We start from the raw sequence: 24,831 nt of genomic DNA on the forward strand, positions 1-24,831 counted from the left end.
GGCTGTGTTGGTGCCTTGCTCTATGATTAGCAGGCATTGAGAAACTGATGTTGGTCAATTAATGGTAGGTGACGGCTACAATAATTTAAAGTAACCAATTAAACTATCAGGAAACCTCCTGCACTGGAGTACATCGATATACAAGTCTGTCAAAATGATTTTTTTATTTCCTACCAATTAAACAATATTTGCAATATTATCCACACGAAACAAAATGAAGAGGTTAATGCATGGTGCCCACATGTAAGCTTGAATTATGTCCATATACGTCTATTAAAATAACTACTTTTACGCCGTGTTTAAACCAAAAGAAGACACCATATCTAGGCTACCATCATATATGATGACCAAACATCCAGAGGACGTCCAGTGTATTATCCATAGAAAACTAATTTGTTATATCAAGAATTATAGATGTCAATACATGTGGAAAATGTTATTGTTGAAGAGATTTGTAAGAAGATCAGAACAGAAGGCCTGGCCACCGGTCAGTTGTTAGTGAGTTGAATGCTCCGAGTACCGGTTGACTTTGACTGTTGAATTTAGGGTTCAGACGGCAGGTGGTTTGGGATGACTAGTTCAAATCGTTCTCCTTCCAGCCGGACGGTTCAGCAGCTCAAACCTCTAGCCCCCGGGCCGGGGCTCAGGAGGTCTTCACCAGGTCGTACACATAGATGAGGAAGTCGTCATCAAACTTGATGAAGTAGACGGAGTTCTTGGCCTCCACCTGGTGGATGACCATGCCCGAGCGCTTGCCCCCGTCCTCCTTGGCGTACTCCACCTGCTTCCCCACCAGGCTGTCCACCACCTCGCCCGGCTCCCGCTCCACGGCCACACTGTCGTCTGCAGGGACACCAATCAGTGATCAATTAATAACTTGTTGGCTAATAATTCTGCAACTAATTCATCAGTCCATCACTAATTCATGTTAAACTAAACATTTGTTATTTGGACATTTAGCCGATGTAGCTATGGTGCTAGTCTCAGTGTAGCCACGGTGCTAGTCTCAGTGTAGCCACGGTGCTAGTCTCAGTGTAGCCACAGTGCTAGTCTCAGTGTAGCCACAGTGCTAGTCTCAGTGTAGCCACGGTGCTAGTGTCAGTGTAGCCATGGTGCTAGTCTCAGTGTAGACATGGTTCTAGTCCCAGTGTAGCCAAGGGTGCTGGTCCCAGTGTAGCCATAGTGGTTGTGTCAGTGTAGCCATGGTGCTAGTCTCAGTGTAGTAATTCCAGTGTAGCGTTGGTGCTATTCTCAGTGTAGCTATGGTGCTAGTCCCAGAGTAGCCATGGTGCTAGTGTCAGTGTAGCCATGGTGTTATTCCCAGTGTAGCCATGGTGCTAGTCCCAGTGTAGCCATGGTGCTAGTGTCAGTGTAGCCATGGTGCTATTCCCAGTATAGCGTTGGTGCTATTCCCAGTGTAGCCATGGTGCTATTCCCAGTGTAGCGTTGGTGCTATTCCCAGTGTAGCCATGGTGCTAGTGTCAGTGCCACCCACTGGAGTCTGGCATGATGGTGAGGTCCCCCTCCTTGTAGTCCTGCAGCAGCTGGTACATGTAGAGCACGGGGTCCTTCTCGTAGGTGATGTAGAACCACGAGGTCATGATGGGGTTGCGGGCCAGCACCATGCCCCTCCACTCCTCCTTGGGGCCCTCCTCCATCTCAAACATGTGCTCCACCGCCCTGCCGATCATGGTCTGGGCCAGCTCCGCGTCGGTGAGGCGCTTCTGGGCTGAACCTGGGGGGAGAAACCTTACAATTACAATTAGGGCATTTAGCAGACGCTTTTATCCAAAGCGACTTACATCGGTTAATATACACATTGACACACCGACGGCAGAGTCAACCATGCAAGACGACAGCCAGCTCGTCAGGAGCAGTTAGGGTTAAGTGTCTTGCTCAGGGACACATCAACAATCAGCTAGGAGGAGCTGGGGATCGAACTAGCGACCTTTCGGTTACAAGGCAACTGCTCTACCTCCTGAGCTAAGCCGACCCAAACCTTCAGTTAGTACCACTGCTCCCCCCCCCCCAACTGCAGCACTACGGCGACCAGAGCTAATGTAGGTAGCAACAGTATCTATAGGAACAGTATCTATAGCAACGGTTTCTATAGAAGAACAGCGGTAGCTTTAGTAGCATCAGTATCTATGGCAACTGTTGCTATGACAGCTAGAGCTATAGCAGCGGTCTCTAAACCAACAGTTGCTTTAGCAACAGTTGCCATAGAAACGGTTTGGCAAACTGGAGCTATAGTAGTTGTAGTCATGTATGGAGGATATGTATCAAGTGTGTATCAAATTTCCTAATATTTATCACATGCTTCCTATTCATAATAGGTGTGATGAATATTGATGATATCTGTGATATCTGTAGGAGTCTACCTGCCCGCTCCCCGACAACCAGGTCCTGCACCCGGGGGTCGCGATGCAGCTCCAGGCCGTACACACAGTCGAAGCCGTCGTACTTGATCAGGTACAGAGAGGGTTTCACCGGCACCTGGAAGAACCCTTCATATCAGTCATCTATACACACTATTTCACCTGGGAGGACCCTTTATATCAGTCATCTATACACACTATTTCACCTGGGAGAACCCTTCATATCAGTCATTTATACACTGATTTACCTGTGGGAAACCCTTCATATTAATCATATCTACTGTATGTACACATACTTTTCCCATCAAGTAGGAATACACATGCATACTTATTCCATCCAGTGGGAATACATACATACTTATCCATCCAGTAGGAATACATACATGAATATGTATTCAATCCAGTAGGAATATATATTATTCCATACAGTATGGATGTATATATATTTAATAAACACATTTTATAGATATATTTATTCCATCCAATCTGAAAAAATATATAGCCAAAATATATATGTATATATAGATTTAATTTATTCCATCCAGTATAAATATATACAATTACATACATCTATATACATATAATTACATGGATACTGATTCCTATTAGTATATCAAAATGTATACATATAGTGTGTGTGGACTCTGGGCCGGGTGAGGCTGCACACCTGCTGGGCATCGCTTAATCAATGCGAAGGGGCTAAACCAGCCGTCACCACACACACACACACACACACACACACACACACACACACACACACACACAATACACTCAATACACCTGCTCTGTGTATCGTTTTACTCCACACTGTCGGGGGGGTCTTAGGAGCCCTGCAGAGCCACCAGGGGGACTGGAGCAGGGACTGGGCTACACTATACTCCTAATTCCACCCAGTATTTTGTCCAGTATCAATAGTCACATGAATATTGATCCCATTGAATATATAAAATATACACGCATTGTGTATATTTTTCGTAACATACCAGAGAGATGCTCAGTTTCCTGTATCCTTTAACGTTAATGTATTTGAATCATTAGATTAGGCTATATCTCTGCGCAATCAATAAATATAGTGGTCCCTTCATCTCATACATAAATAGATACACAAATTTATCAATCTAACATCAAGTGTCTGTCAAGCGATGAGGTTTCTGTATCTTAGTTATTATATTTAATGGTTTGAGCGTAGCTCCCCATTGTAAAGCACGACCAGCGAACACACAAACCACTCCCACCACAGAGGAGCGTTACAAGAAGGCTTCCTACAGAGGTATCGCAGTGACAGGACGCAGCCCATTTGTCACAGGGCCTTACCACCTAGCGGCCTTCTGGCTTCCATCTGTGTTCTAAACTCCATTTGTGTTCTGAGCTGCTAGGGGAAAAGGCCCCTGGAGTGGAACATAGCACAGCGATGCTTTCACAGGTGAAATACCCCTTCATGATGGTGGATATGGGCGGGGCTGGGGAGGGATCCCTCAGTTGTATATATATATATACCGTATTTTCCGCACTATAAGGCGCACTTAAAAGCCGGTAATTTTCTCAAAAAACGACAGTGCGCCTTATAATCCGGAGCGCCTTATATATGGATCAATTCGTGTTGACAAATGAACAAAGTTGTCAGAACGCTTAATAAAGTTTGACTTTGTCTGACTGTTTTGTTGACATTCCCTTTATGGCTGGTTCAGACCACACGACAGATATTCCTCCACTATTGGGAAGGTCACACTATACGATCACAGAGCCAGGAAATCGGGCGGAAGACTGGCCACACTACAAGATTCGAGGGTGCGATGCTCTACTTTGTATCATTCACGTTTGCAAGATATTTAAAAAATCTAAGGTTTGGAACTGCGTAATTGTGTTTTACTTTTTTGTCATAAAGGTTCCAGTTTTATATCTGCTAAATGCAGCAACTCGTCCTCACAGTTGCGTTACGCGTGACGAGCTATACAATTAGCACAGCTCCATCTAGTGGATGCATAACGCATCCCCAGTCAAACGTTTGACTGCAGTATCTTCTATGCTATGCGCCTTATAATCCGGTGCGCCCTATTTATGAAAAAAGTTCTAAAATAGGTCATTCATTGAAGGTGCGCCTTATAATCCGGTGCGCGTTATAGTGCGGGAAATACGGTAATATATATAGCGGTATAACCCCTCACCTGTTCTAGGACCGTCCCCTTCCAGACCACATGTCCATCTGTCCACACGTGCTGGATGCGGCGTCCCACCAGGTTGATTCTGGGGGGTCCCGGGATGCTGGGGGATCCCACGGCACTCTTATGTCTTCTGACAGCGGCACACACACACACACACACACACACACACACACACACACACACATACAGACACACACGTTGTAAAAGAGCCTACGAGCTGCATTGGTTAAACCACGTCGATACCAAATCGTTAGTATTTAATGAAACATTAACATTTTAAACTAAACTCTACAGTACAAATTTAATCTGATTACTAACTACAAATAAAATTTAATCTGATGATTAACTACATCTGAGATTTCTCCAGATGACTGCAGGTTGGACCTACTTGTGGGGATTCTTCTTTTTCAACTCCTTTACCGAAGCACCTGCCTTGCCTGTCGTCGTAGGAACAAACACACATACATATAAACAAGTACACAAACTGATTCACTTTCAACACATTTATTTGATTCATAAATAACCTCTTTTAAGGTTCTATGGTAGTTTAAGTTCCACTGTTCAATACAAAAACTATAAATTCCATCCACAATACATGAGAAATACGATACAGCATATCTTTTTGAGTTTATTCATTATTTACTATTAAGTCATTTGGCAGATGCTTTTGTCTCATGAGTATTTAGATTGTGTTTGGATGTCCTATAGAGCAGGTGGGGGCTGGGTCTCTGCTCTAGGAGGATACACTGTCCTATAGAGCGGGTAGGGGCTGGCTCGACAGCTCTAGGAGGATACACTGTCCTATAGAGCAGGTAGGGGCTGGGTCTCTGCTCTAGGCTACACTGTCCTATAGAGCAGGTAGGGGCTGGGTCTCTGCTCTAGGCTACACTGTCCTATAGAGCAGGTAGGGGCTGGGTCTCTGCTCTAGGCTACACTGTCCTATAGAGCAGGTAGGGGCTGGGTCTCTGCTCTAGGCTACACTGTCCTATAGAGCAGGTAGGGGCTGGGTCTCTGCTCTAGGCTACACTGTCCTATAGAGCAGGTAGGGGCTGGGTCTCTGCTCTAGGCTACACTGTCCTATAGAGCAGGTAGGGGCTGGGTCGACAGCTCTACGAGGCTACACTGTCCTGCACCACATAACATGTTCATTACCACTCACACCTGACCCAAATTACTATACTAGTTGATTGGTGTACATACATGTTTTGCAGTATATATTCTGTGTATAAACTAGTTTATTCATGTATATACTAGTGTGTTGGCACACATACTAGTGTTTTGCAGTATATATTGGTGTATATACTAGTGTGTTGGTGTATATATATATATATATATATATATATATATATATATAGGTATGTGTATACATATGAAGTGGTACCTGGGCTGCTGTCGGGCCGCCGGGGCCGCTGGGAGCTCTTCATGGGCAGGCAGGGAGACAGCCGCTCTGCCCAGCTCCCAACCCCTGATCACCCCAACCTGAGGACCACAGGGGGAACCACGGGAAGGGATAGGTTAAGATGGAGAGAGAGAGTAACGTAGAGGTACAGAGAGAGAGTAACGTAGAGGTGAAGATAGAGAGAGTAACGTAGAGGTGAAGATAGAGAGAGTAACGTAGAGGTGAAGATAGAGAGAGTAACGCAGAGGGGAGGATAGAGAGAGTAACGTAGAGGTACAGAGAGAGAGTAACGTAGAGGTGAAGATAGAGAGAGTAACGTAGAGGGGAGGATAGAGAGAGTAACGCAGAGGTACAGAGAGAGAGTAACGTAGAGGTGAAGATAGAGAGAGTAACGTAGAGGGGAGAATAGAGAGAGTAATGTAGAGGTACCGAGAGAGAGTAACGTAGAGGTGAAGATAGAGAGAGTAACGTGGAGGTGGAGACAGAGGGTAAGGTGGAGTTGGAGACAGAGAGTAAGGGGGAGGTGGAGACAGAGAGTATGGGAGTAGGGTCCAGCTGCAGCCTCGGAGAACAACACCCTGGCGTGACAGCAACAACCCAGGCGTGACGGAAGTACTCTGGTGTGACGGAACTGATTTATTTTTTAACTTTTTTTACACACCGCTATCAGAAACCAAAGATCAGCCATGGAGAGTGGGACTGTCATTATGCTTAATATATTGAGTTATATTCATGTTAAAGCCGTGCCAAGGTTTATTTACTTTTCGCTAAATTCGAATATACTAATACCGTGCCTTTTTGAAAAATTAGCTGCACTTCGTTCATAGAAGTAAGTGAGAGTTAACATGAATATTACTCAATATATTAAGCATATTGACAGTCTCACAAATAAATCACTTCCGTCCCACCAGAGTACTTCCGTAGCGCCTGGGTTGTTGTTGTCACGCCAGGGTGTTGTTCTCCGGGGCTGCAGCTGGATACTATTGGAGTAAGGGGAGGTGGAGACAGAATGTAAGGTGGAGGTGGAGACAGAGAGAGTAAGATGGTGGTGAAACCGAGAGAGCTACCTGTTGCAGGTTCTAGGTGTGTTTCCGGTCTATTTTCCTTCTCTCCTCCCAGGTCAGACTCTTTCACCTGTTTATAGAATATATTCTATTTTTATTTGCACAGGGGAATTTTGTGCTGCAGAGGCAGAAGGTCGGCAAAAGAGAAATAAACCCCTTAACAGCTCACTACACACACCCACTATATGACAACACTGTGGGCCCTATCTTGCATCCTGCGCAATTGACTCTCTACACTGACGCATGTGTCGTTGCTAGTTTGCAACTGACGCAGAGCATTCTTTTCCCTCCACCGCCACGCGCCTGTAAATTAGGGAATGATCTTGCTCACGATCGAAATATGTGTCAAATATGTCAAAATATGGGGGGGGGGGGGTGGGTATATTAACATGTGACTGCATACAAATGTGTCCAAAGACATGGTGACTAATGTATGATAGTAAGCATTATTGGCTCTTAACACTAATATTCAGAAACAACACTGCCTCAAAAGGCTATTGGCTTGAGCAACACCAGTAGAGGCATATACTTTCCCCTGAACTTTTAAACGTTGCAAAGGTGCAAAAACATAATTGTATATTTATGTGGCATTCAGTCAAATGCTTAAAATATATCTGTGGCATTCAGTAGGCCAATGCTGTGGTAAAGTGAGTAAATTATGACCAAGTGTTTCTTTCTGTTCAATAGATAGAACTTTATCAATCCCCTGTAGGAGAAATGTCTTGATGTTTGTCCCTATAAAACAATAATGGTAAAAAAATAAATACAAAACATGACGGTAACTAAGTCAAACCGTCCAATCTGAAGGCTCTACTGAACCACTCCCCCTACTCACTTCCACCAATACAAAGTGAACAGAACTGAGTAGGGGAGGGCGTAGCCTAACTAATTTGTGAACGACCCAGAGAAACGCAAAGCAAATTAAATATGAACATGTATGAGGCTTTAATAACATCCCGGACGATTTTGAAATTCCGCCACGTATTTTTTTAAAAGTGTCTCAAAAAGAGGGCATCTCCGGGCAAAAGAGGACGTCTGGTTACCCTACGTACGGGAAACCCATTTGATTCCTACCTGTTCCACTGTTAAATAGTGGCCCAAATTGGTGGGCGCTATCCTGGTAATTTCTCTGCATGAGAAATACGAAGTGTGGCGTGTGAGCGTGTGCATGGGTTGAATTGCGCGTGTCTCACGCCGAATGCTTGAGACTTGAGAGTCCTGCATATGTGTGTTAAGTTTTCTTTGCCGAAATTTATTTGAGGGCTCAGTGTTTCTGAAGTTGTGGAAGAAAACGCTATTCCATGTGTGAGTTAGGCCAGATTATCTGGCCATAAACTGAGCCATTTGAAGTTTGAAATTCATGGGGTCATGCATCTGTCTCATCGAGACTGCAAACTCGCTGTCAAAATATCAACTGTCAGATTCAAATGCGCTCATGGCTATTAAAGGGGATGGGAGATGGCACTCTCATTGGTTTATTGCACGTTTCTGATATAGGGGAGAAAGGGATTGTTGCCCGCGATTGCCTCCCGCCGGAGCCTCGCTGTCGAGGGAGACCCGCAGCGCCGAGGCGGTGGTCCCTCGGCAGCGGGCAGCGGGAAGCGAGGCTCAAGGAGGAGACAATCGCGGGCAACAACCCTTTCTCCTCCATGTCGTGGTTCATGTACTTCAGGGAGTCAAAGCCAAAGTTTCTTTCCCCCAATTCCTTCTCAACCATGGCTGAGATAAACCCCACTACAATTCTCGTTGTGGAAATACCAGAGACGACGTGTTATGCGCCATTACACCAACAGCAGAACGGTTATCCAAATAACAAAGAAGTGTACACACACTTGCGTTACAGTGTGTGTAATAATTACACACACACACACACACACACACGGCGCTCGCACGGTCGAAGCTCATCGTCTCATTGGCGGTCCAAATTGTCTGGGCTGGCAAGGCAGAGAAAGGGGGAGATGCCATCTCCCCTTTTTTTTTTTTGACGGCATACGGGAAAAATTCCAAAACGGCGCATCTGAGCTTCATTATTTTAAAGGCGGAGCAGAATGCCTATTGCTCGTTTTACACCAAACGAAATTTCTAGCTACTGGGTACATAGATAGGCTAGGGGAACTCATATTAACACCTCAGAAAGTGAAATTTCCATGCCATGAGATCTAAAGCGCTCTATCTATTCAGTTAATCATTCCAGTACCCTAAACTACCACTGAGGTGTAGACCGGGGCAGCGAAGCGTCGGCTCGACCTTTGATTTGATTGAGTGACCTCGAAGGGGCGTTGCCACTGAGTCAACATCCAAAGAAGGCTCAACACGAGTTCAGCAAAGGAACTCGTCGACGATCATTGTAGGCCTGTGTCTCGCAACGACAAATGACATGTAAAATGACGTCACCAAATATCCAATATCCGGTTCCACACGTTGAAGGGGAACCAGTGGTGGTTTGCCGTTGGGTAGGCTCTTCCTCCTAGCACACGCCGGTTTGAAGAGCACCTGATCGAACACACGCACCAAACAATCTTCTACACCGTTTACACACACACCTGACGGCAGCGCCATGTTCATTTTAAAACACACGTAGGCCTACGGTCCCTGCAGAATGAGAAGCCGTAGCATCAGGCTTACCTCTGGTTCACCTCAACACGAACACAACACCTCCACCCCGGTGTGTTCCTGCGATCAGCGGAATGGCGAGATCATGGCTCCCCTTGAAGCGGAACGAAAAGTGTCGACTATGTGCTCTTCCCGTCCACACCGCACAACTTAACACGCACTCCTCAACTTAACACACACTACACAGCAAGCAACCGTCACGCTTTCGCTCCCATCTCCCTCCCGGCCCGCCCCTTCTGGCCGATGCCACATAGTGCTCCGTTGAAACACCGTGCGGCGACAACAGGCGCATGACTTCGTTGCCCTTTGCTTAATAGTGATCCACTTGGTTGTTAAATGCGGCAGTGCTGGTCGTGAGAAGAAGACGCGATACCTCATCGACTTGCTGAATTATGAACAGACTGAAGTCTGATCGTCGGCCAACACACACACACACACACACACACACAAACGACTATTGTGAGCAAGGGCAGAGCTTCCACTAAGACACAATACATGACGTCACACCTCGTTCCTGTTTATAAGGAGTTTATTCTCATCGATATTATCTCAGCAACAAGTCAGTCAAATCTATATTTATATCCATCTATCTATCTCACTCATGTCATTCTTATTTCTATCTCTCACCATATCTCTATATCTGAGTTGTCACTATCTGGATATATCTGTGTGTCACCATGTCACTTTGTCTGTCTGTCACTCTATCGTTCTGGGTCTGTCTGTCACTCTATATCACTCTGTCTGTATGTCTGTCTATATCAATATCACTCTGTCGGTCTGTCCCTCTCATTCGATATGTCTTTCAGTCTTATCATTCTGTCTGTATTTCAAAATCTATATCACTCTGTCTGTCTATATTACTGTCTCTCTATACCTGTATTACTGTTTGTCTGTCTCTCTATACCAGTATTACTGTCTCTCTATACCTGTATTACTCTGTCTCTATACCTATATTTCTGTCTCTCTATACCTGTATTACTCTGTGTCTCTTTACCTGTATTACTCTGTCTCTCTATACCTGTGTAACTGTTTGTCTGTCTCTCTATACCAGTATTACTGTCTCTCTATACCTGTATTACCTCTTCTCCCTACACATGTATTACTCTGTCTGTCTCTCTATACCTGTATTACTCTTTCTGTCTCTCTATACCTGTCTGTCTGTCTGTCTGTCTGTCTGTCTGTCTGTCTATCTAAACTGTTGCATGATGGAGAGGAGGTGCTGGCTGCGTTTCTGGATGTTGCCTTGCTCCTCCTTCAGCTGCTCCTGCTCCTGCAAAACCTCCTCCTGTAGCAACACACACATAAACACCCCTCATATATTATATTAATACCGCCTCCTATATTATATTTACACCTCCTCCTGTAGTAACACACACATAAACACCTCCTCATATATTATATTAACACCTCCTCCTGTAGTAACATAAACACAAACACCGCCTCCTATATTATATTAACACCTCCTCCTATATTATATTAACACCTCCTCCTATATTATATTAACACCTTCTCCTGTAGCAACACACACATAAACACCCCTCATATATTATATTAATACCCTCTCCTATATTATATTAACACCTCCTCCTGTAGCAACACACACATAAACACCTCCTCATATATTATATTAACACCTCCTCCTGTAGCAACACACACATAAACACCCCTCATATATTATATTAATACCGCCTCCTATATTATATTAACACCTCCTCCTGTAGTAACACACACATAAACACTTCCTCCTATATTATATTAACACCTCCTCCAGTAGTAACACACACATAAACACCTCCTCCTATATTATATTAACACCTCCTCCTGTAGTAACACACACATAAACACCTCCTCATATATTATATTAACACCTCCTCCTGTAGTAACATAAACACAAACACAGCCTCCTATATTATATTAACACCTCCTCCTATATTATATTAACACCTCCTACTATATTATATTAACACCTCCTCCTATATTATATTAACACCTCCTCCTATATTATATTAACACCTCCTACTATATTATATTAACACCTTCTCCTATATTATATTAATACCGCCTCCTATATTATATTAACACCTCCTCCTATATTATATTAACACCTCCTCCTATATTATATTAACACCTTCCTCTATATTATATTAATACCGCCTCCTATATTATATTAACACCTCCTCCTATATTATATTAACACCTCCTCATATATTAGATTAACACCTCCTCATATATTATATTAACACCTCCTCCTATATTATATTAACACCTCCTCATATATTATATTAACACCTCCTCCTATATTATATTAACACCTCCTCCTATATTATATTAACACCTCCTCCTATATTATATTAACACCTCCTCATATATTATATTAACACCTCCTCCTATATTATATTAACACCTCCTCCTGTAGCAACATACACAATGACCTCATATTATTTAGTGACAAATACACAGAATGACAAACGAGATATATAAAGTGATATATAAAGTGATGTTGTATATAGTGAAGCATATATATAGAGTGATAGTGAAATATCTATATATATAGAGGGAAAGAAAGATTTATATACATTGAGTTAGAGGGATATAGAATGATGATGTGTAGTTATAGACAGGTATACATATATATATATATATATATATATATAAAATGAAAGAGTGATATTTATATATATATATATATATATATATATATATATAGAGTGATGGATGTAAAGAGTGCTATAGAAGGCTGATGTATAAACTGACATACAGGTGTATATATATAAAGTAAAGATTATTGTACATAGAGTGATATATGTTAAGAGTGATATAGACGATGATGTCTAGACTGAGGAGTTACCCTCAGTATGTAGAGTTCCTTCTTCTCTCGGTCGTTCTCCAATGCTCTGGCCTTCAGCCACGACTCATTCTGACTACGATGTCTGTCTAACATGTCCTCCAGCTCCTACACACACACACACATATTGACCTGGGATTAATACAGTGTTTATTAATGTAAAAATGATACAATATATTTATATATACCTGTTCTTGTTGCTGTCTCTGTGTTCGTAGCTCTTCTCTCTCAGTCTGCAGGGCAGTAGCAGCCTGGGCCAACTCTAACTTCCCCCTGTGACCAGGCAACCAAACTACAATCACTAACTCCCCCTGTAACCAGGCAACCAAACTACAATCACTAACTCCCCTTGTAACCAGGCAACCAAACTACAACACTAACTCCCCCTGTAACCAGGCAACCAAACTATAATCACTAACTCCCCATGTAACCAGGCAAACAAACTACAATCACTAACTCCCCCTGTAACCAAGCAACCAAACTACAATCGTTAGCTCCCCCTGTAACTAAGCAACTAAACCAAAATCACTAACTTCCCCCCGTAACCAAGCAGACAAACTACAACCACTAACTTCCCCCTGTAACCAAACTACGACCAATAACTCCCCCCAGTAACCGAACTACGATCAATACATGCCACTGTTCTGCTGAGGATGCTGTCACAAAGGAAACCGAGGTTGCCAGAGTGTCTTTAATCAAACAGCCAATCAATGTGATCTGTCGTCCTCTACCTCACCTGTCCAGCTTCTGGAACTCCTGGTCCAGCAGAGAGAAAGCCTTGTGGATCATATCCATGGCCTGGTCCCTCACAGCTCCAAAGTCACGATACACCCTCACCTTAAGGATAGCAGGATAGCATTCTAGGTTAACTTCACCCTTACCTTAAGGATAGCATGCTAGGTTAATTCACCGTTACTTAAGGATAGCATGCTAGGTTAATTGCATTATTTGAAGGATAGCATGCTAGTTTAGCTATAGATCTTTATCTTGAGGGTAGCATGCTAGGCTAGCATCATCATAAGGATGTCTTGGTTTGTAGCTCTATTCCGAAACTTTGAAAACAGCATTTTAGTAATTCTGCAACTGCTACTGCAACTAATCAGTACTACGAGAAACCGATATCCCTTCAGAAAATTTGAACAGAAATATGAATAACACAATGGAATATTAAGGAAGGGATGTAGAAAAGGAGTAACACATCATATATAAAGTATATATGCCGACAGGAAGTTTGTTTCCAGTACAGGAAGTGGTATGTTGGTCAGAGGAACACCTGTGTTGCTGGGTGGCCCCTGGTTGCCGGGGGCGATGGAGGCGGGTGTCTGAGTTGGTACTTGATGTTTGGTACCTTAGTCGGAGTGAAGCTAGTAGTTTAAAACCATATTCATGTTTTAATACATTTAAGTGTACATCATTCTGAAACTTGAAATTGTTTTACAATATGATACATATTCAATACAATTCAAACAATACATTCACATGTATTGTGTGTATTGCACATATACTTATACATCAATATGTATTAATAGTTTGTTATTATAACTGAGATCCATAAAGCATACTTGAATATATAGTCAATATTTATTCATAATGTCAAAATATAACAGAAATAAGAATAATAAGTCAAGGTTAGATCAAACAAATAGTCCATATATTTCACCTTTCTTTAGACCGTTTCCGTTCGGGATTTTTTAATTTAAAAAAATTTAAATTTAATTATGTATATATTTTTTTTATCAGATGGCCATGGCCCCCCGCTGGCCCCCATGTGGCTACGCCCCTGGGGACAGATCATTTGTGCTGATGACAGTGCATATGGTGGGAGACCAACGGTGTGATAATTATTATTATTATTATTATTATTATTATTATTATTATTATTATTATTATTATTATTATTATTATTATTATTAATATTATTATTATTATTATTATATTATTATATATTTTTTGGTATAATATTATTTTATCCCCCAAAACGCAGCTGATCGGACGCATCACACGATTCGGAGGCATGTATCGGATTTAAGGATTTTTAAAACGGATTCTTATTCTTTTTTTTTAGAGTTACACCATAAATATTTGTGAGAAAGTGTGTTTTCTGTGCTGGTATTCTATGTTTGTGGTTAGGGTTAGGGTTAGAGATGAGTTGTGGTACTCTTAGTGTATTCAGAGGGATACTATTAGTGTGGTATGTGTTTGGTATGCTAGTATATGTATGAACTAGCATATGTATGTTAAACGATTGTGCTACTATATATCTGCACAGGCATTGGAGTGAATCAGTTACCTGTGGTTGACTCCTTGCAGACCAAACTCAGACATAATCTCCTTCATGACTACAGAGAAAAACAACAGGTTATACTATGGTAACACCAACGTCATACACCATCCCTCCGGCAACATTGCTATGGTAACACCTTTCCTACGATAACACCATCCCTGTACTAACTGCTTTGCTATGGTAACGATAAGATCACTATGGCAGGACCATCACTATGGTAACACCATCACTACGGTACAACGAGCGCTAGGGTTAGAGTAAGATCACTATAGTAACACTATCACTATGGCAACACAATCACTACTGGAACGCCATCCTATGGTGAAACCAACAGCCCTACATGTTGGCCTACCTGGCTGTCGCTCTGAGGGGTTGATGAGCTTCATCACCTTCAGATCATTGAACTCCTCCTCCTCGTTCTTTCCTCCGAATATGTACAGCTGTCAATCAAACAAGGCAATACTGCTATATATATTTACATATATATAGATATATTCAAGCAGTATCTCATGAGTGTTAAGGAGTGCTCTTGTACTGAACACCAGCTCGAGACCAACGGTAATCCCAGCACGCTATTGAGTGTGAGATTGCTTTGATGCAATCGTTTTTCAAGCACCAGTCATAAGTATGTACAGTCATTTATTCTGTTTATTTATTATTTATTGAACTCCATCCACACAAATAGTTCCACAACTCAACTGGGACCGCACTGTTGCCATGCAACAGATAACAAAGACAGCAAGCATTTTCCTGCACTGCTCACTGCTCTGCTGTGTGGGTCTAAACATAAACACAGGCCAGCTACTTTGTTTCATGTTCATGTACAGTAAAGTACAAGTCTGTTGGCTTCACTTTGGTGCCGTGTGTGATTCCAATGAGTTTAAGGCTTAAGACCGTCAATGTATTTAACAGTTTTTAGAAACACCTGTAATGGTCATGGATGTTAAAGTCCTGGTGCTGTTATACTCTCCTCAGCACACAGGCCTCATTACACGATGGGTACATATTGGGATATATTCACGTGGCTGTGGAGGACGAAGGCTGTGTGTCCATGGCGACGGGCCGGGGGGATTCCCACATAGAGAGGGACCTTCCACTTCAGTTTACCTGCAGACAGACACGTAGACAGACTGTTAGATAGACAGACATGTAGACAGACAGACAGGTAGACAGACTGGTAGATAGACAGACAGACAGACAGACAGGTAGAAAGAATTGTAGACAGGCAGACAGGTAATGACAGGTAGACAGACAGTTAGGGACACAGACTGGTAGACAGGCAGACAGGTAATGACAGACAGACAAATAGGTAGACAGACAGGTAGACAGACAGATATATAGAAAGACAGACAGATATATAGACAGACAGGTAGACAGACAGATAGGTAGACAGACTGGTAGACATGCAGACAGATAATGACAGACAAACAGGTAGCCAGACAGATGGGTAGACAGACTGGTAGACAGGCAGACAGGTAATGACAGACAGACTGATGGAAAGAGAGTTTGACCGATGGAAAGGCTGACAGACAGACAGACAGACTAATATGAAGGTATTATTGTAGTAAAAGTCTTTAGCACCTGTAACTGCAGATTTTGTATGCTGCACTAAAGTCACAAATGTATAACAGTAAATTTGAAGTCCTAAATATTTATTTTGCATGTGTACTCAAAAGTCACAAATGTGTAACAGTACATCTGATGTGGTAAATATTTTTTCTACCATTGTAAACACTAAATAGGGTCTACGAGTTCACAAGTCTGTGTTACAGGTGCACAAATCCTATCCTGTGCATCACAACTTCAAAGAGTCATGTACTTGACACTTTTGCTACAATCAGAACATGCACAAAGGTTGTGCATTTGTAACCCCAATGTGAACTAATGCATCAGAAGTTGCACATCTGTGAAATATTTCCTCACAAATGAAAATATATAGATCGCTTTGTTCAATGAGCATTTTAATGAGCGAGCACGTGTCCATCGATACAACTGCTCGAATCTGCTGCTACGAGTCTCAGCTGTTGTTTTTCTTGCGGATACTTTTGCAACACGTCTATGTGGTACAAGTGTGGCAAAAGTGATTCACATCCGTAAAAAAATATTTGCAATTTTCATCAAAATTTATTTGGATGTTGTTACATTTATATGCAAACTATTAAACTTCAATTTAATTTAACATTTAACAAATATTTTTTTAATTCATATATTTATGGATTTATATTACATTTATTTAAAACAAGACATATTGTGTGTGGATCAGAAAAGTGTTTGTGAAATTTATTTTTGTTTATGGATTTATTTTATATTTATACATACCGATATCCATTTGTGTGTGAGTTGAAATGTATTTGTGAGAAGAGAGTAATTTATATATAAATCACAAAATACATTTGTGAATCCTTCTCTGTGCATTCATTATTAATGAGACTGTTCTGAACCCATACACATGTACCACCTAGACGTGTTGCAAAACTACCTGCAAAAAAACCCACAGCTGAGACTTGCAGGAGCAGATTCGAGCAGTTGTAACGATGGACTTGGGCTCGCTCATTAAAATGCTGAATCAACATAGTGTTCTATATCATTTTATTTGTGAGGAAATTTTTCACAGATGTGCAACTTCTGATGCATTAGTTTACATGTGGGTTTACGAATGCACACATTTTGGGCATGTTCTCAGATTATGAAACACAGGTGTGCAAATGTGTTTTCAACCAACTGCGCTGCAATGATTGTAGCAAAAGTGTCAATTGCATGACTCTTTGAAGTTGTGATGCACAGGATAGGATTTGTGCACCTGTAGCACAGACTTGTGAACTTGTAGACCCTATATAGTGTTTACAATGGTAGAAAAAATATTTAAGACTTCAAATGTACTGTTACACATGTGTGACTTTAGAGTACACATGCAGAATAAATATTTACGACTTCAAATTTACTGTTACACATTTGTGACTTTAGTGTACGCATACAAAATCTGCAGTTACAGGTGCTTAAGACTTTTGCTACAATAATACCTTCATAGACTAACAGCCAGACAAGTAGAAAGACGCGGGACAGACTGACTTAAAACTCACTTATACTCAGCTTATATATTTCGTTTACTGAGACGTGTACATCTCCCTCTGTCGTCAGGCCGCCAAATAGATAGAGGTCCTGCACACACACACACACACACACACACACATACACACACACACACACACACACACACACACAAACACAAACACATAATGAGTACACACACACTACACATAATTACCACACACTCACAACACCATACATAAGGACTTCCACCTAACTTCACAGAATTACACAAAAGTAGACACAATTACGCTATTACAATCACACAAATAGGTTGCTGAAGCTGTGTGCATGTGTGTTTGTGTGCGTGAACCTTGTCATGGAGTGTGTGTGTGTGTGTGCACCTTGTCATGGTGTGTCTGTGTGTGTGTGTGTGTGTGTGTGTGTGTGTGTGTGCACCTTGTCATGGTGTGTGTGCGTGTGTGTGCACCTTTTCATGGTGTGTGTGTGTGTGTATGTGTGCACCTTGTCATGGTGTGTGTGTGTGTGTGTGTGTGTGTGTGTGCACCTTGTCATGGTGTGTGTGTGTGTGTGTGTGTGTGTGTGTGTGTGTGTGTGTGTGTGTGTGTGTGTGTGTGTGTGTGTGTGTGTGTGTACCTTGTCGTGGTGTGCTGTCAGGGTCTGCTCTGTGCAGGGGGCTGGTGATTCTCCTTTCAACTGAAATCGCTCCCACACCAGCTTCTCTAGAAACGCAGACAGCACACTGTCCATCCGTCTGTCTGGATGTCTACCTGTGAGTCTACCTTTCTGGTGTCTACCTGTGTGTGTGGGGGTTTGTGTGTATGTGTGTGTGTGTGTGTGTGTGTGTGTGTGTGTGTGTGTGTGTGTGTGTGTGTGTGCGTGTGTGCGTGTGTGTGTGTGTGTGTGCACCTGTGTGTAGAACGTGGAGGTCTCTGTAGAACTCCCCCTCCTCCCCACGACCTCCGAACATAAAGACCTGCTCACCCACCACAGCACAGCTCGGATCGGACCTGACATACACAGGAGAGAGGAGGAGGGGAGAGAGGAGGAGAGGAGGGGAGGGGAGGAGAGAGGAGGAGAGGAGAGAGGAGGGGAGGAGAGAGGAGAGGAGAGAGGAGGAGAGGAGAGAGGAGGGGAGGAGAGAGGAGAGGAGAGAGGAGGAGAGGAAAGGAGAGAGGAGGGGAGGGGAGGAGAGAGGAGGAGAGGAGAGGAGGGGAGGAGAGAGGAGGAGAGGAGAGAGGAGGGGAGGAGAGAGGAGAGGAGGGGAGGAGAGAGGAGGAGAGGAGAGAGGAGAGGAGGGGAGGAGAGAGGAGAGGAGAGAGGAGGGGAGGAGAGAGGAGGAGAGGAGAGAGGAGTGGAGGGGAGGAGAGAAGAAGGAGAGGAGGGGAGGAGAGAGGAGGAGAGGAGGTGAGTAGAGAGGAGAGGAGGGGAGGAGAGAGGAGGAGAGGAGGTGAGTAGAGGAGGGGAGGAGAGAGGAGAGGAGGGGAGGAGAGAGGAGGAGAGGAGAGAGGAGTGGAGGGGAGGAGAGAGGAGGAGAGGAGGGGAGGAGAGAGGAGGAGAGGAGAGGAGGTGAGTAGAGAGGAGGAGAGGAGAGGAGGGGAGAGGAGAGAGGACGAGAGGATGAGTACAGGAGGAGGAGGAGAGGATAGGAGAGGAGTAGAACAGGAGGAGGAGGGAGGAGGAGAGGAGGAGAGAGGAGGAGTACAAGAGAAGGATAGAGGGGGAGGAGGAGAGGAGGGGAGGATGAGAGGAGAGGATAGGAGAGGAGAAGATGAGAGGAGGCTAGTACAGAAGGAGGAGGTGACGAGAGGAGGAGAGGAGCTGTATAACAGGAGGAGCTGTAGAGAGGAGAGCGTTACCGTGCAGAAGGCTGGCTCCCACTGGTCTTCACTGGTGTCCACGCACAAGACACTGAGGACAGGAGATGACATCATACTCTGACCCAAAGAGTGACAGACAGATACATCGACAGAGAGGCAGAGACTGACCTGTGTTGAAAACCATGAGGTCGTCCGAGGCCACCCCCTCCACGGTCCCTCCGTACACGTAGATGCTGTCACCCACGGCAACAGAGCTGTGTCCCAGTGTTCTGAGTGCCACGCCCCCCGTCGCTAGCTCCTCCCATGTGAGCGACACTGGGACAGAAACAACACCATGTGAGAATCCACTTCAGATTTCAGATGACATGTTGAAATCCACACCATGGTACAGGTAACATGTTTCACTGTAAAACAGACTACAGGTTACAGAAACAGACTACAGATAACGGATGTCCAGACCCTAACCCACTCCTCAATGTTAACCATTAAATGTGTCGGATGTTAACGTGTCTGTCCGTTCTCTCACCGATGTCGAAGCAGTGTACCCCGGGCAGGCAGGCTGTGGCACTGGGGTCGGATGTTCCCCCAAACAGGTACAGGCTGCCCTTCACCACGCTGCGGGAACAGCACCAGCAACCTTCAAACTCCTATTTCCTCTATAAACTCATTTAATATCTTATGGTTTAGAGAAATGTATCAACTATAATGCTGTGAAATTAAAAAATGACCCTCTAAGAGATCTTTTTCAAATGTAGCGTTTCCTGTTGTGTAGAAACTGTGCAGAAGGTACTGACTGCCCCCTGGTGGTCAGAGGTGAACGCATGCAGCTTAGTGTTTAAGGTACTGACTGCCCCCTGGTGGTCAGAGGTGAACGCGTACAGCTTAGTGTTTAAGTTACTGACTGCCCCCTGGTGGTCAGAGGTGAACGCGTACAGCTTAGTGTTTACCAGAAGGTACTGACTGCCCCCTGGTGGTCAGAGGTGAATGCGTACAGCTTAGTGTTTAAGGTACTGACTGCCCCCTGGTGGTCAGAGGTGAATGTGTGCATCTTAGTTGTTTAAGGCACTGACTGCCCCCTGGTGGTCAGAGGTGAACGCATGCAGCTTAGTGTTTAAGGTACTGACGGCCCCCTGGTGGTCAGAGGTGAATGTGTGCAGCTTAGTGGTTAAGGTGCTGACGGCCCCCTGGTGGTCAGAGGTGAACGCGTACAGCTTAGTGTTTAAGGTGCTGACGGCCCCCTGGTGGTCAGAGGTGAATGTGTGCAGCTTAGTGTTTAAGGTACTGACTGCCCCCTGGTGGTCAGAGGTGAACGACTGCAGCTTAGTGTTTACCAGAAGGCGTGTCCGCCTCTTGGAGCAGGGATGTCTCCGGAGTGGGGGATCATCTCCCAGGTCACATGGTCTGGGGAAACTACACAAACATCCTCATCACTCCTCCATCCTCCCTCTACCCCCCTTTAATCTGTTGGATCATTTTCTGTATGTCTGTCTGTCTATGGGGTCAGAACAGTCTCATTAATAATGAATGCACAGAGAAGGATTCACAAATGTATTTTGTGATTTATATATATAAATTACAAAAATAAAAACAAAAATAAGTTTCACGAACACATTTCTGATCCACACACAAATGTGTCTTGTTTTAAATAAATCCATAAATATAAACATTTATATACAAACTGTTAAACTTGAATTTACAAGACGCTTTTCACTTGTGAACTTGTTGTCATTTGTGGAACTGTCTATAGCCAATCAGATGCCTCCCTCGTTTTCAGCCCATCACATGACTGCAGTGACTAGGTTGCTGGTGCCGTTTACTACTTTATCGGCACCGACAATCCCAAAATCCAGTCGAAACTAGATGGAAAAAGTGTGTAGTTCAAAACGTTACGCAGCTTTTACCTCTTCGCCACCTAGAGATTGTTATGTTGGATCATTAAAAAAGAACATGTTATAGACATTTGACCGAGGGAACCGGGAGGCTCGGAGGCTGGACTTATTCTTCAGAGGTCGGACTCGGGACTGCAGTCATGTGATTGGCTGAAAACGAGGGAGGCATCTGATTTGCTACAGAGAGTTCCTTGTTGAAAAAAATGCATTTGTGAATCCAGCCACGTCAGGAGAGTCTCAAAAATCCAAATATAAATACAGACCCTATATATATTTGTGTGTACATACAGTTCACACACAAATGCAAACAAGTTCACAAATGAAAAGCGTCTTGTTAATTCAAGTTTAACATGTTATATATAAATGTATCAACATCCAAATACATTTTGATGAAAATTGCAAATATTTTTTTAATTCATATATTTATGGATTTATATTACATTTATTTAAAACAAGACACATTTGTGTGTGGATCAGAAATGTGTTTGTGAAACTTATTTTAGTTTATGGATTTATTTTACATTTATACATACCGATATCCATTTGTGAGAAGAGAGTAATTTATATATAAATCACAAAATACATTTGTGAATCCTTCTCTGTGCATTCATTATTAATGATACTGTTCTGACCCCATAGTTTGTCTGCCTGTCCGCCTGTGAAGTGAAGACTCACCTGTAAGCATGTAGAAATCATTGAGGTATTCTGTGTCCTCCTGTAGGAAGACATCCGTTATTCATACTGACTGATCCGATAATGAGGGGGCTTCATTAGTGCCTGATAGTTCAGGCCTGAGGAGATATTTAAACCCAAATAATGAACAATTAACCCCTTAAGCAAAAATTAAGACAAGCAATTAGTAATAACACCTTATAACGAAATAGGAGTTATCACTACCTGGTCAGATTAGTAAATTTGATTAACTAAAGCGACTAACCATGTATCTGTGACTCGTACAGCTACTCTCTTAACTTTCCTGTTTAGCACAGATTTTCTTTTCCCTAGCTCCTTCAATATTGATTTTATCTTATCGCTCTCAGCTTTGAGTAAAAGTAACTGAGGAGCATTAGATTAGTTCTGCAAATGATTGAATGTAAACATTGAGACATAATGTAACCGTTACTCTTTGCATGACTTAATGTAAATGTAAGATGAGTTGTGCTAAATACTAAATGTAAATGAGATGAGTTACCCACCTGATGGCTTCTGGCTCCTCCGAACAGAAAGGCTACATTGCCTGCCACAGCCAAGGCATGGCCATGTCTACAGAGACACAAACACAGAGACACAAATAAAGTCAAAACATCGCACAACAAACACACCTACTATTATGAGAACATAAATAATGCCTAATCACTTTAATGTCAAGTCTGTATTTATTTAGCTTGGATCCCTGTCTGTGTAGTTAGTACTTGAATGTTGAGTTTAATCATTGCTTTCTTGATATTTGCAGACAAACATATTGCTATTGTTATTATTATTGTATTATTATAATCCTATAATTAGTATTCTATAAAATATAAACCTGGGACTCGGGGCGTCTCCTCTGCTCTCCTTCTCCACCCAGTGTCCACTAGCCAGCGCCATCTACACACACACACACACACACACACACACACACACACACACACACACACACACACACACACACACACACACACACACACACACACACACACACACACAGTTAGTCAGGGTAGAGAGATGTAGGAGGATGTAGGTCAGTCAGGGTAGAGAGATGTAGGAGGATGTAGGTCAGTCAGGGTAGAGAGATGTAGGAGGATGTAGGTCAGTCAGGGTAGAGAGAGATGTAGGAGGATGTAGGTCAGTCAGGGTAGATAATCAAGCTGTAAACGTATCCAGAGACACAGGGTAAGAAGGCTCACCTGTAGGCCCTGGTCGTTGATTTAGGACCGTCTGATTCTCCGCCAACCCCCCAACAACTGGTCTGCGCGGCGGTGCCGCCGAGGTGTGGCAGCTCGCACTGCGCTACACTGACACCGGGACCGGCCCTGGGGTCACATGGAGGAGCCCCACTCAGCTGGGAGGGGGGGAGGGGGACTAACAGGGCTCAGTCTGCTTGTATACATTCGCTATAGGCAACAGTTTCCTAGCAACACTACATTCAATGTTTTGTGGAATAATACAAATGGACAGAATAGAATAAAAATACTCACAACAATATAAATGTATATTATAGCTATTTTATTATTATTATCATTTTATTACTGTGATTATCCATATTATTCAACTTCCTAATAATGTAAAGTTTCTTACAATCAGGAAGTCTAGTTAGGGAACAGAGCTTTAAAGGGTTACAGAGTGAGGTGTTTGTGAATGCGAACATGAACCTCATGTTGTCATCAGATCCTCTAACCCTCTGAATGACTCAGTGGCTCGGGTTCCTCCCCTATACCTAAATGTTTAATTCAGAGTCTGAAACGGAAGCCCCCGGCCTTTAAGCTTACATCAACGCACGCTTTTTGCTCCTTAAACTGCCTTGCATCCAGGCTCATTGTCATTGTAGATTTATATCGTATATATATATATATTATGCATATTTAATCTGTAACATCTTGTTTGACTGTCCCTGCATGTTAAACCTACATGATTAATGCATCTATAATTAAGTGTATTGCATGACTTTATAAATAAGTTTCCTCGTTTTTGTCAGAATCTAGATTTGTATATACATTTCATTGAGTAATTTTTGTGCACACAAAAATAATGTGGCATTGATAGCTGCAAAAAAGTAATAAATACATTTTAATTTCGTTCATGTTCGTCACAAACTGATCTTCTGACGTCATGTTATTAGTCATTAAATAAGCGTTACCTTATAATAGCAACTCCACTGTGCTTATAGATCAGTAAAGAGCTGTCTTAGTGTTATTATTAGTTGTTATTATTATAATATTATCATTTTATTTAGGTGATAGGATAGCCTTTTAAATAAAAGACTCGGTGAGTCACAGGAGGAAAATAACTTGTGAGACCTGTACCGTGACCGAGCCTTGGACTAAAATCTGGTCTCCTCAGGTCGCGGGTTCGAATTCGACTGCCGTCAGCAGGACTCGGGACTAGTGTTGCCAGATTGGGCGGCAAATCAGGCCAAATCTGGCAACACTGCTCTGAACCTTTCGGCTCAGGATCTGGGCCGACTCTATGCTCAGCACTGTCAATTCACGTTTCAAACACTTAATATTTAATAATATGCATGTGTTTCAATTAAAGGGAAAACCGTGAAGTCTATATGAAGAAGTCACGTGACTCCTTAACGTGTCGTGACGTATAGTGGTTTAAATATCCTCCTGCCGTCACGTTCCTGC

General features: G+C 42.9%; 2 protein-coding genes across 2 annotated transcripts; both read right to left on the reverse strand.

Moving 5' to 3' along the window:
• Positions 1-149: 149 nt before the first annotated feature.
• LOC307089326 (spindlin-Z-like) lies at positions 150-9,823 on the reverse strand. Its single transcript, XM_079755538.1, has 8 exons — positions 9,629-9,823; positions 7,007-7,073; positions 5,922-6,019; positions 4,929-4,977; positions 4,544-4,670; positions 2,382-2,496; positions 1,496-1,735; positions 150-843 (listed from the first exon to the last, which is right to left on the reverse strand). The coding sequence occupies exons 3-8, from the start codon at positions 5,962-5,964 to the stop codon at positions 644-646; spliced, it is 774 nt and encodes a 257-aa protein (XP_079611664.1). The 5' UTR covers positions 5,965-6,019; positions 7,007-7,073; positions 9,629-9,823; the 3' UTR covers positions 150-643.
• Positions 9,824-10,802: 979 nt separating this feature from the next.
• LOC307089548 (uncharacterized protein) lies at positions 10,803-23,089 on the reverse strand (the record flags this gene model as incomplete). Its single annotated transcript, XM_079755895.1, has 17 exons — positions 10,803-10,901; positions 12,465-12,569; positions 12,650-12,734; positions 13,198-13,298; positions 13,735-13,825; positions 14,752-14,800; positions 15,098-15,185; positions 15,767-15,852; positions 17,826-17,904; positions 18,430-18,515; positions 18,703-18,803; positions 19,653-19,704; positions 19,782-19,928; positions 20,140-20,228; positions 20,945-20,997; positions 22,699-22,765; positions 23,028-23,089. The coding sequence occupies 17 exons, from the start codon at positions 23,087-23,089 to the stop codon at positions 10,803-10,805; spliced, it is 1,440 nt and encodes a 479-aa protein (XP_079612021.1).
• Positions 23,090-24,831: the final 1,742 nt, after the last annotated feature.

This window comes from Pollachius pollachius (assembly GCF_949987615.1).
Source record: "Pollachius pollachius genome assembly, chromosome: 18".
In the NCBI taxonomy this organism is placed as follows: Eukaryota; Metazoa; Chordata; class Actinopteri; order Gadiformes; family Gadidae; genus Pollachius; species Pollachius pollachius.

Bases quoted from the DNA above. Each gene is read 5' to 3' on its own strand.
- LOC307089326 (XM_079755538.1), bottom strand. From the start codon at position 5,964: ATGAAGAGCTCCCAGCGGCCCCGGCGGCCCGACAGCAGCCCAG. The intron at 4,671-4,928 runs GTAGGTCCAACC...TGCCGCTGTCAG, and splicing joins AAAAAGAAGAATCCCCACAA to AAGACATAAGAGTGCCGTGG. The intron at 1,736-2,381 runs GTAGACTCCTAC...TTCTCCCCCCAG, and splicing joins GGTTGTCGGGGAGCGGGCAG to GTTCAGCCCAGAAGCGCCTC.